Below are 12,393 nucleotides of genomic sequence, written 5' to 3'. Positions count from 1 at the left end.
GCACGAGATGCTGGGTCTGTCAACTCATCCGGAGAATCACATGATGACCTGGTGATTCATCCAGTCATCTAGCCGCGTCAATAGCCCAACAACACGATGTCCAGCATCTGCTGGTGTACCAACACTACTACTTCTCACCTCTATCGATAGTGAAGTCCGCTTGACAATTACATGATCGTATAGTACTTCGGTCTTGCATGAGGTCTACATTGCTGAGACACGTCTCCTGAGACGCGTCTCACATCGTACGACATGCATTCTTCCAACCAATAGAAGGGTAGAGTGATGCGAGTTCAGCCAAGGCTGCTGCAAACCGATGACCTCACGTGAGGTGCTGCGGTGAAAGACAGATGTACATCATACAAGTTGAGTGAAGGCTGAGAGAAAGTACCTAGCCCAGTATACATGGTACTTCTTACCCATGTATTTGCCAATGTACTCCAACTCAGAATATCCCACACGTTCGAGGAATAATACTACAGGATGTGAGTGACAATCTCGTCGCAAAGTCATGGAGTCATCAAGGCATACCCCACACGGGGCACTAGCAGCACGGAATCACGGATAAGAATTAAGAAGTGGAGCAGAACAGGCAAATAATGGGGTCGCTGAGAATGCGGGGTGCAGCACTAGTCTTGCTTAGCCTTTTTTATCATCGATGGAGTGCTGAGACGTACGTCGTTGGCTAGAGATAACGTGATGCGACATATGACGCAGCCATTCTCTCACCAAACATCATGACCCAGGTAGCGAGAGATCATTCCTTTGTCGGGAAAGTTTGGCCGCGATCCGTTCGTTCCGGTAGCAAGTAAGCAGTACGTAGCCAGAGGTTGAAAGAAATGACGAGACACACGAAGTTCGTTAGATGGCAGTGCGTAGGTGGAAGGCATAATGCGTGTGTGAAGTAACAGACATGCGACACATAGTAAGTAGCATACAAAAGAGGAGTCGAGCATGTAAAAGGGCATGGGAGGGTGACCAGCCAATTGAGCCGGTTCTGGGGCTGAGCTGGCTGCATTCCTGTAAGCTCGCACTGATTCGCCTGTCTGGCAAACTCACATTGGCTGGACTGCGCTGGAATAGCTGGGAGGGCCAATAGGGAACACCCAATTTAGAGTAAGAGCCCAGTCGGACATGGGTCGTCTCATGCCTTCCCTCGTAGCCCAGCCGGTTGGCGATGGAAGGTGCGATGGACATGGTCAATGGCCAATGGTCCAAGGGTGGAAGGTGCGCACCTTCCCCTCTCTTGTCCTGCCCCCGTGACCCTGACCACCTTCCTCTTATACCTCTCCTCTTGCTCTCCTCTCTCTTTCTACACCTCCATCAATCCATTGCTCATCATCACTATCACCAATCACTGCTAATCATCGCTCATCGCTGTCACTAGCTATCAGGTATACCTCCCCTTCCTTCACTGCCTGTATCATCTATACTGAGAGGTACAGTCTAGTCACACCAACATCATGACGGAAGAACTCACCCGTATCGACTCCGCCGTTGCCGGTCTCTCGATATCCCCCAAGGACGAGAAGACGCAGACCAAGACCAAGACTAAGACCGTAGAAAAGGAAAAGAAGCACAAGCGTGCCGGCTCGACGGTAGAAGGCGTGAGGAACATCAAAGACCTGGGTCAGTCTTTGCCTAGTATCCATCATCCGTGCAACCGTTCTATTAACCGTTCTATGAATCTAGAGAAGGACCAAATCCCCATTGAAATTGCCATTGAGACGCAAAAGACTGGCTGGTACGTACCTTTTCTCCCCTAGTAGGGTACAATGATACTAATTGATCAGGAAACTAAACACATCTCCCTCCACAATCGATGACAAGGACATTCTTAAAGAATTCCTCGTCACTCCTCCCGTCAAGAAAATCGACCTCCACTTCCCGCTAGGCCTAGAAGTCACAGCCCGAAATCTGAAAGGTGTAACCATCAAAGACGCTCTAGATGCGATCCACAAACAATTCAAGAAGAAGGTTATTCCCCCTTAATCCCTTCATCTGCCTATGTCAATAAGTGCAGTGCTGATGATTGATGGCAGGCCGACGACGAATTAGGCGAAAACCCCTACCTTGCTGGCTTCGAATGGGATCCTGAAGAATCATGGACGAGACTGATCGTCCACCAGAAGAAAGCCGGTGCGCCCGCTACCACAAGCAAGAAGTCCAAGAAAAAGGACAAGGCCGAGGCTGAGCAGTAACCCCCTGCGTAATACGCGCATAGCGTAGTTTGGAATTGACCCTATCCATCTCTCTGTTACCTATCTATGGATCTATGAATCATACAGAGCTACTAGTAGAATCTGTTTTGTTTGCGTGTTCATCGAGCAGCAAATCAATCATCTACCTAAATAGAGCTGATTATTTGAATAGGACGAAAAGGGGCTCTTCCATTATGTATCATCTCTTCTAGTCATCTTATGTTCTACCGACGTACTGCTCTACCCATGACCAACGTCTGTCACTCTTTTCGTGCGGAAGTACCCTAGCTATCGCTTTATCAATGAATCGATAATACTTGATGGAGTATGTGGCTAGAAGATAAAAGTCTTGATTCATATCTCGTGGATATGCTAATGCGCCGACAATGAAGTAAACTACCTAAGTAAGAAGGATATAGATGATACATGCTATGCTGCCCAATGATGCTGACAAGTAAGATAATATGGAAAGAAAAGAAGGAGAAATAAGGAATAAATAAAATAATAAATAATGCAGACAACATCAAGAAGAAGAAAAGGGGTATAAAATGAAGTAGATGAGAACGAAAAGAAGGTTAGACGGCGACAACTCCAGACCGCGAAGAAGGATAATGATGCGAGACAGTCGTTCGTCGCCCCCTACCCCGGCCCTGGACGACAGTCGTCCAGTCTTCCCATTCCTTGGCCATTTCGGTCAGAACGTTGCTCATCACCACGGCCGAGGCCATGAGGCCGTGACCTTCGCCCTCGAGGACACGGACTTCGCATCTGCGCATCGTCTTGCCGAGCCATCGCACATTGTCGACGGGTACGCGCGTGTCCTTGGTGCCGTGGTGGATGACTACTTCGCGATTGATGTCTACGTATCTGAAGCCGATTGTCTGGCGGCGTTCGAGGCAAATCAAAAGATCGACAGCGGGATTGGCGTTGGTGGTTGCTAGTTCCCAAATTCGATACGTCAGGCGCGTATCGTACTCGGTTTGTCGTTCTTTTTGCTGAGATGCGAGGATTGCGGCTTCCTCGGCCGCACTGGGGCGGTTGAGTGCTGATGCCTGAGACATTGTCGAATTTCGTTGATCGTGGGAGATTAATGGTGTTGATGTGGCGTTGGTTGCTGTGGTTAGAGTTGAATTGCGGTCGAATTTGGCTTGATTCGCCGTTGTGTTAGGGGTGGGTGAGGTAAGTTCTGTCACTGTCGGAGCTGCTGTATCTCGTCCGAAGCTCTTTCTTTTATTCCTTCGTGGCGACTTCGGCAGACTGGTCGTTATGCTGCTGCTTGTGGCACTCATGAAGCTTGAGTTTGCCACCTTCAAGATAGGCGTAGGAAGGGCTCGCAATATCCTCTGAGAGTATGGCACTGCGTTATTAGGTAAAGGTTCTTTGTGTGTGCCTAGATTCGTCATTTGCGATGGCGGAATCCAAGGCGCCAAAAGATGGATACGACCCCTAATGTGTTGTGGTATTCTGAGCGCAGTGGCCAATGCATATATGGCACCTGCAGAGTGCGCCAGGATAGAAAATTTGGTGATTTTCAAATGATTGCACACAATCGCGACGTCGTCTATGCTTCATATTAGTTTTGCCATTACTCCATTACTTCAACAGATACTCACCAGGCCATGTCAAAGGAGTTCCCTCGCCCTCCCCTGAAGGATCACTTTCACCAACACCCGGCCGATCGAGTGTCACCAGGCGCAGTTTCAATGTGCGCGCTAATTCGTCATAGAACGCCATCAAATATCTAGTTAGCCCCATACCGAGACAACAGAAAATAACGTGTCCCTGAGGATCGCCGACCTCCGAGAATGCTATCATTCTTCCAGAGCGTGGATGAGGCACCTTTTGCGTCAATCTTGGCGAGGCAATGTATGACTCGACAGCAAAATCTATAGAATCAGCGCTAGAAGGCCGTTCTTCTGCTATCGACGGACGAGTGGCCATCGTAAATGCTCCGGAAGAATGACGCTTGTGAGCTTTGGACACGGACGGGCTGAGCGGAATGTCCGACTTGTCGAGCGATTGCCGCTTTTTGTCCTTTGCTTCCCTTGTCCTCCGGGTCTGTATTGCCGGAGACGGCGCGCTTTCTTCGAATAGATCTGTTTCCGCATGAATGAGATATCGAGAAATGAGCGCGTCGTCTTGAGACTGTCGGGCAGATGCTGGTTCGGCCACAGGTTGTGTCTTGGCTCGTGAGTTGAATGTCTCGATCGACGTTCGACCAGCGGGGACCTCTTGAGCCTTTGCCAATTCGTTCTTGATTCGCTTTTGTTGCTCCTTGACTTGCTGTATCCTTTTCGTTGTTTGTTCGGTTGCAGCCCGTGCCTCGGATGTTTTAGACTCAACATGACTGCGCTCCTTGACGGATCGCTCTTCTGGTGGTCTACTGTGCCGGCTCTTTCGGTTGGGTTTATTGTTCATGCTATGTCGTAGTGATGACTCGCGCGTGGGTATTATACGCCCGCTACCAATACCTCCAGGACTAGGTAGTGGTGTATTCGGTGTCGTTTGTGTCAATGCGTTTGTATCTGTAGTGACCTTCCCACTCTTGAAACTAAGATCTTCAGCGGGATTCAAGGTTCCCCCCTCTTCAGCAACATCTGCCATTGAGTTCTTCGATTGAAGGCTAGCGCGACTGCGAGCGAAATTCGGTTTCAGGTTATCACTATGCGCAGTAGATTTGACACTTCGTTCAGCTTCCTTATCCTGCCATGAGTCTTTAGACCCCCTTCTCAACATGCTTAGAGGACTTCTTAGACTCTTTCGGCCATCGGAGCTTGTCGACGCGACACTTCCGGTACGGGATACGCGAGTACCTGGTTCCGTCGTAATTATTCCAAATCCCGATAGCGATTGCTCATCCATAGCAGCTTGTGAGGATGAGAATGAACTTGTCGACCTCGGCCTCAACGGAGAGCGATCGCGTCCGAAGCTTGTCTTGAATTTGGGAGATCGCGGCGACCGCGGGGAACTAGGCGTGGGCGCGGGGGCCATACGAACGACAGGCGACAAGGCAGCATCATCGGGATGCAAAAATGGACTTTTAAAGGCATCGCTTGGAGGTTTGTATGCTCCATAGTCTACGCCGAAGCCTTGTCCGGGCCCCTGGGGTTGTGAAAACTCCGTCTGGTGGAACCCTGGGGAGGAAGGAGCCGTTTGTGCGCCAATATGCGGTAAATTTTCAAAATGGCTTCGAGCGGGTGTTGAAATGCTGGAAAGGGACGATATCAGCGACGAAATAATTTCGGGCGATGCGGGAGGCATAGGAGGCGCATGGGTAGCCGGTCGTTGTCGCGGTACACTAGTCGATCGACCAGGGAGTGACCTGCGACGTCTGGATGTATTCGCATCCTGGCTTCCGACAGTGCGCGGTAACTCAGGCGGCACGGTATCCTCGTTCGGAGCCATTGTTCGTATTCTCATCTGTCAATCGAATGCCACCCCGCAGAATCGTACCGAGGAATCGAGCGAGTTATAAAAAAAAAAAGGGAAGGAAGTCAAGTCGAGTAGTTGACTCGTGCGACTAAATTATGCAGCACGTTCTGATAGTGTGATTGTCGCCTGTGTGATCGATTTCGTACCTCCTCGTTCCCCTCAATCCGGACAGGCCTGTTACTACCCCTTTCCGCGAAGTCCTTTCCAGGGGTATCAGCGGAGTCGCACTGCTAGATTAGCTAGTGCCAGTCCGATTTGCAAAGCATCACTTGACGACGAGAATGTCAGGAGTACACAAAGCACAGGGCGGGCAGAATAGCAATCACTGAAACATGCATGGGAGAAAATAATGACAAACGTCAAAAAACGAAAATGATGTATCCTGTGAGGGAGACGAACGATCACCTTTCTTGGGAGAAAGAGCAGTCTGCCTGACTAGTCTTTATTAGGTTTAGCGTATCGGACTATATGGCTACCCGGCCAATGAGCAGGCTAGAATAAGTTAGGAGCGATAGTATGCAAAAGACTAAGATGGCCCTACTTCAGCCTACTACTCCGACCCCGCCAGGGGGGCCTTCCAGCGTATTCTGATTGGCTGCTTGCTCAGTAATGCCGTCAATGTGCAGCTGGATTGGCTGACACGTCCCACTGTGCAGCCCACCTTGCCGAACTCTGGTAATAGCTTATCCTCTGCGTCCAATCAGATCTCATAAATACAGAAGATAACAAAACCGTCATGTACTCCGTACTGCATCTCACACGATCAGTTTTACAGTAGACTGGATCGATCAGTCTTCTTTTGTTGAAATGGTCGACGCATGAATTTTGCCAAGTTTCATCTTTGTGTTTTATATGTTGCAGCGACATCTGTACATCAGTGACAGCTTTGTCTAACGATCCATGATACCTTGAAGGTGCCCCTTTTTAACTGAGCAATATGGTGCTCGAAGATACCTTCAGAGTCAAGTGCTACTTGAACCAAGCTTGTATATAATATTGATGTATCCTAGTCGATTTAATTATCACCTCTTTATGGGAGCACCGTTCATATTTTTTATATCAATTGTCGAAAACCTGATCATAGCGAGCATCATAATCTTGGATCCCAAGCCCTAAGTATCTGGAATGATACGTGTCGGGAAAGAGCCCAAAGTACGCCGAGTGTTCGGCGTGATTCGGATAAATGTAGGCCTTGGTTTCCCGCTTATACTATATGCTGTGTATCCGTGAAATCTGTGAGATACCTAGGTTGATCTGAGGTCCAAAGAGGAAGAAAGCTGCACGAAAGAAGCCGCTGTTGGTATTTGTGACTACCATCATCTAGATGTCCACGAACGACCTTCGCCCTAAAACCATTCCCTTTTCGGGATCAACTCATCAGATCGATCGTTCCAACGTCTGAGTAATGTCATCTTCGGCTGAACCCGATAAGTCTCATACGAGGCCAACGTGATCTGTGCAAGCAAAAATGGCCATTGCCTCGGGAGCAGGAGCTATGCCAGAGGAATCGGCAACGCACGAGCAGCCGCCCTTATTCTCATAAGTATTTGGCTCGTTATCGATTATCTTGAGTTCGTGTATCTAACACCTGTTAGACAGTTTTTTGAATGTCCCAAGACCTGTATGAACCTTCAACATTGATCCTTTTCAATATCATTCTCCTATGTACGTTACAGGCCTACAATCTAGACGCCTGATCCAGCAAGCTATGGATAAGCGAATACCTCAAAATGCTTATCCAAAAGCTCTCACGAAAATCTGTCTTCAAACTCACGATCTGCAGTCAGAACCATCCTCATGATAATTTCCACCGAGCCAGATGCCCCCCTTTAAGTCTTGAACCCTGTTAAACATCAATCCTGCAGAGAGTCGGAGACTTGGAAACATTCCCAATGAATCTAAGTCGTGATTTTGTTCATTACTAGGAATTGTGCGCGCTCTAGGCCTAGTTAGTTATTCATAACTTAATCAAGCTTTTGTTGACTCAGCTTACTCAGACTGCTTAGTCGTTGCGTATTTGAAATTACAAGATTCACGCTCTGTATTTTAATTGGATCTTAACAGAGGATTTCAAATTATGAAATATGATCTTACAGTCTTTTTATTTCTCTAAAATTCGACAAATCACTTCATGCCATATTGAAATTATTATGAATATTGCGCTCCGTTTTGAAGAAATATCAGAGTCGCAGCAATCTAGACTTGAAATTACCGGTACGACGTCAATACGGCCCCTATTGTTTAGCTATGTATTTATAGACTAAGCAACTGACATGGTCTCTACTAATCAGAACAAAGTCTAATAAAGTAACGAGACGCTGTAGGGTCATGGAAGAAAGCAACATATCAGAATTTCGCACACTACATCTACTACAGTATGTGTAATCAGGTATACTCACACTGTGCCTGGCTAGCCATTATAAGCAGTCATACAGCGTTCAGTGTTATGAAGACCTACAATCAACGGTGTCCTCGATTCCCTACCCTGATTGCAGAGAATCTCGAGTGTGCCTCGGTATGCACTAGTGTTCTCCAATCTCAAGAGCTTGGTGATCAGATCTATCCCAGCTGCGTTTCAGTGGTGCGGGTAACTCATGGCAGATCTAGCTACTAAGCAGCTCTAGATATTATGCACACTACTGCATACTCCATACTCAGATTATGTACATCCCCGCGATCTTTCGCCCCCAAGGTTGGAGATATTGTTTAGCTCTTACTCCGTACTTTGCGACTCTACGTAGCCCCAATACCCCGCATTTGGTTTTGTTTATAAGATAGTCTCTCCAAGGACAGGTTCATTTCATTGTAGCTTCTAATCATATCCTCCAACCTTCTCAAATCGTCTCATAAGCCACACACACATATACACACACAATGGCAACCCCAAAGCTAGACCATGTCCTTACTCTCCGAGCATACGGAGTGCCGATTGCTGTCCCAGCAGGAAAAGTCAGGGACGGCCCTCTTCGAACCTGCCATCCGCTAAATGGAGGCTTTCTTCGAGGCGTTGACGGCACAGAAACCGAAGGCCTGTCAGTCGAGTTGACTGAGGGAGGCAGTGACTGGATTTCCTACGACCCGTCGACCAATATAGCACATGTCGATGTTCGCACTCACGGCACAGATGGCGCTGGTGATGGGTTTTATATCCGTTATTCCGGTTATTTGCAGGGCGAGGAAATCGGTCAAAAGTTCTTGGGGGATTGGTCTGCTGAAGTTGAGTCGACGAATTATGGGGACCACTACTGGTGGACTCACGCTGTTATTGAAACTGGTTGTAAGTTTCCAAGGTTGCTCTGATTTTGCCATGGGTTTTGATAGATATGCCATGACTAACGACATTCATTTTGTTATCTTAGCTGAAAAGTACAAGTCGCTCACAACTACCTTCCTTGTTGGACAAGGTCGCTGGTATGCTGGTGAAGGGAAACGAGCCGTTGAATACAAGTTTTTCAAGGTTTCCAACGGTGTTTGAAAGGTTTGAAAGGTTTTTAGGTAAATAGGCTGGGCCTAGCCTCGAAATTACATTTTCTTTTCTATCGAGCTGATTTCAAGATACAAACGTTCCACATTTGATAGTTGCATTTTTTATCTTCATACTTTCTTACTCACATATACCATTTGATATATCTGATGCATTACATTTATATCGATATTTTGCTTTCAGGTAGAAATGCTCGGAATAGGAGAAGAATTTTCTGCCCCTTGTATAGAATTATAGACACTTTAGCATCGATGTCGGTCATCTTAGGAGACGAAGGAGTGAGCCGAGGAGGGAACGATTCTGGAGGCCTCTGTATAAGATGGCGGTTGCTCGTAGGGCGAACATAAAAAGTCTCTCCACTTCGGATATCTTTTTGTATAATAGCTAATTTGGTAGCTAAAGCGCTCAAGTCTTGCTCCGTACTATTGATGTCTGCCCCCTTGGAACTCGATAACTCATTTGTCGGCTTCTTCAAAGATTCTCTTCATCCAATGACGATAATATTCCGGTTGAAGGAATTTCAGCTCTAGGCAGAGAATCGTTCAGTCCCTACAGCCGATCCTCCAGATATTCAATACGCTCTGTGAGAGCACTGAACTCTATGCTGGGCTTTCCGAAGATCAACAGCACCATATCCACATTCTAACCCGTGCGATGTGCAGGAATTGCAGTACAATTCAGCTAGAGTCAATATGCTTGTATAAACTTCTCAGTGTAGAATTGTTATCCTCACCATCGGTTAAGCTGGCTGATGGCCGAGATCTTGCTGCCGACTGCATTTGTGACCCGGATTGCGAGACATGAATAACCAGGAGATACCGATTTCAGATCGAACGAATCTCTTGAAGTCTGACGATGGTAAAAGCTTCAGATCCATTACATATGGAGTCTTGGAGTGCGACTGACCAATGATAGAAATTTCCAAAGGCCATGATATCGTTCCATACCACAAAAAGGGGTAAACTGATGGCGTGATTGGAACTAAAAACATGAGAATAGGAAGAATGCCTTAAAATGAAGTCAGAAATGCCATATTGACTGGCGAAACTGACTCATCACGTTACGCTACTAATCAGTATTATATCAACTATCGCTTTATTTGGGCTAAAGACAGCATGGCAGTCGTTTAATCAGATTCAAGATTGCTTGTCTTGTATGGTGCGATAGGAAAAGCGCGCCAAACTTGGAGTGATTGGACAACTCTAATTATGACTACTTCTTCTATCTCATTATATTTTCTTCATTATTTAATTATTATTTCTTATATCACATAGCGTATGCAGGTGTTTACTTCGTAATAGCAAAGTTATGCGCTACCATACCTATCAATATTCCATCACCCACGATACTCTCCCTGTTTATGATTATGAAGATCTTCCTCCTGATCTGCTCTCTCATGCGTAATCTCAATCGTCGTCTCCTGATACACCCCTCCGTCAATATTCCTCATCTCCCATTCATCGGGTCGAACAATCTCCTCCGAACTTTCATTCCGATAATCATTAACCGTATCATTAAGCGTCTGTAATCCCCTCTTGAGCTTCGACCGAGCGTTCGTTCGCTTCTGTTTACCCCCTCCAGCAACCGTACTAATATGTGTCTCATACACATGCGACCCAGAATACGCATTATACTGCCCTTCCGACGCACTCCCATTCGTGTCCACGAGCAACTGCCGTCTTGTAAGCGTGTAGATAGCCGTATCAAACAGACCAGATAACGCCATGAGTGATCCAGCGACGGCGAAATACGCTCGACTCGGAACAATGTGCCGCGCACTCGACATTCGGCCTGCCGCGAGAGGAAGAGAAAGAAGAATGTATGTAAAGGGGTATATAACCATGTAAATAACGACGCGGTTAAGACGTTTCAGGTTCTTTTGGTGGTTTTGGTGCAGTATTGCGGCCTGGAACATGCGGCGGCGGAGGTAGAAGAACATGATGCCGTAGAGAATGATGGTGCCGAATTCAGCGAGGAAGATCCAGAAGTAGTGGCCCCAGAGGCGTTCGGTTTCGTGTTCGGGGCTCAGCCAGCACTAAATTTCACATTAAGGTACGTTAGTTATCTAGCGTGTGGGAAGAGGATAGTAACTAGGAGAAGAGGGTATAAACGCACCCATCCAGCTTCGGATATGACAAAAGTCTCGGATTTATACAAGGAAACCGGAATGATTCCCAGTATAATTATAAAACCCCATATACCGATGACACCGTACACAAACACGGAAAAGGGTAATTGTCGCCCTCGGAGAACAACTGCACCAGTGTGCATCGCGATCGCCATAACGAAGATTCCACTACCTGGGTCAGCGGTCTGAATCCACCATCCTTGAAGTGCACAGGCAGCACTCGGATAGTAAACCTCATTCTGGCTAACCCAGTGCAGACATAGGAGAAATGCACTGGCTTGTTGGATATCAGCGAGGAGCAGGTTATAGATCAGAACAACGTATTGATTGTGTGCGAGGGGCTGCTTGTAGTATCGTTTCCAGAAGATGAAGCGATATGTTAGGAAGAGAAGGAGCCCTAGAGCCGCAATGAAGGATAGAAGGCCGCATATACCAACAGCAATGAAGCCGGCCTTTGTTGAGCTGCTGAGGGGTTCAGTGTCAGCATTCTGTCTAGAGATGAGCAGGCCGGAGGGCGACTCTGAGGTATGTTCGATGGCGGTTGTCTGAAGGAGGTGGATGGCTCGTATAAAGGCGGACATGGCGCTTATATGAGTACAGAAGATTCGGGCAGGATCCTGAGAATGGGTTCATGCCTTTTCTTTTTTTTTCTGTTTTTAACTTTCAGGTAAAGGGTATTTGAACAACTTCTTAAGCTCTGAATTTACATTACTCCTGAATATGGGAGGATTGGGTCTTACGGTTTTCTTGCTAGGATTAGTGGAAGCTTTTTTGCATTTGTTATACTAAAGAGGAAATGGATCCACGGACGGCACCGTGCGGTTCAGACGACCACATAGAATCGCCGATACCTTATTTTTCTTAAATTTCCTTTCTGGGATGCAGAACATGCTGACACATTCTAGATTTTTTACTATTGTTAATGATTATTTTTGTCTTGTGGAAGGCACAGCCTATGAGTCTGTACTTACATGTCTCCACGTTCCCTTTGTCAAGTTTTATCAAAAACCGAGTCTATGATTGAATCCACACCCACACACCCTAACTTAGGATAAACTCTGATTGAATAGGCGCTCTCATGTGGCTCCGGTCAAGTATACTTATCTCGACAACATCGGCATAGAGCTATGCTGTCAAGGGTCTGCTCG

The 12,393-nt window shown here is 46.9% G+C and overlaps 4 protein-coding genes across 4 annotated transcripts; 2 read left to right on the top strand and 2 right to left on the bottom strand.

Moving 5' to 3' along the window:
* Positions 1-1,463: 1,463 nt before the first annotated feature.
* BHQ10_001355 (uncharacterized protein) lies at positions 1,464-2,201 on the top strand (the record flags this gene model as incomplete). Its single annotated transcript, XM_040873382.1, has 4 exons — positions 1,464-1,629; positions 1,693-1,744; positions 1,794-1,977; positions 2,043-2,201. The coding sequence occupies 4 exons, from the start codon at positions 1,464-1,466 to the stop codon at positions 2,199-2,201; spliced, it is 561 nt and encodes a 186-aa protein (XP_040729860.1).
* Positions 2,202-2,776: 575 nt separating this feature from the next.
* Positions 2,777-5,606, bottom strand: BHQ10_001354 (uncharacterized protein; the record flags this gene model as incomplete). The annotated part of the gene is made up of 2 exons (XM_040873381.1): positions 2,777-3,762; positions 3,815-5,606. The coding sequence occupies 2 exons, from the start codon at positions 5,604-5,606 to the stop codon at positions 2,777-2,779; spliced, it is 2,778 nt and encodes a 925-aa protein (XP_040729859.1).
* A 2,901-nt stretch (positions 5,607-8,507) lies between these two features.
* Positions 8,508-9,108, top strand: BHQ10_001353 (uncharacterized protein; the record flags this gene model as incomplete). The annotated part of the gene is made up of 2 exons (XM_040873380.1): positions 8,508-8,910; positions 8,993-9,108. 2 exons carry the CDS (start codon positions 8,508-8,510, stop codon positions 9,106-9,108), a joined length of 519 nt encoding a protein of 172 aa, XP_040729858.1.
* Positions 9,109-10,453: 1,345 nt separating this feature from the next.
* BHQ10_001352 (uncharacterized protein) lies at positions 10,454-11,826 on the bottom strand (the record flags this gene model as incomplete). The annotated part of the gene is made up of 2 exons (XM_040873379.1): positions 10,454-11,152; positions 11,233-11,826. The coding sequence occupies 2 exons, from the start codon at positions 11,824-11,826 to the stop codon at positions 10,454-10,456; spliced, it is 1,293 nt and encodes a 430-aa protein (XP_040729857.1).
* Positions 11,827-12,393: the final 567 nt, after the last annotated feature.

Source organism: Talaromyces amestolkiae (assembly GCF_001896365.1).
Source record: "Talaromyces amestolkiae strain CIB chromosome Unknown scaffold2.1, whole genome shotgun sequence".
Taxonomy (NCBI): Eukaryota; Fungi; Ascomycota; class Eurotiomycetes; order Eurotiales; family Trichocomaceae; genus Talaromyces; species Talaromyces amestolkiae.
Note: the sequence above shows the minus strand (reverse complement) of the source record. Positions and strands in the feature narration are given on the sequence as shown.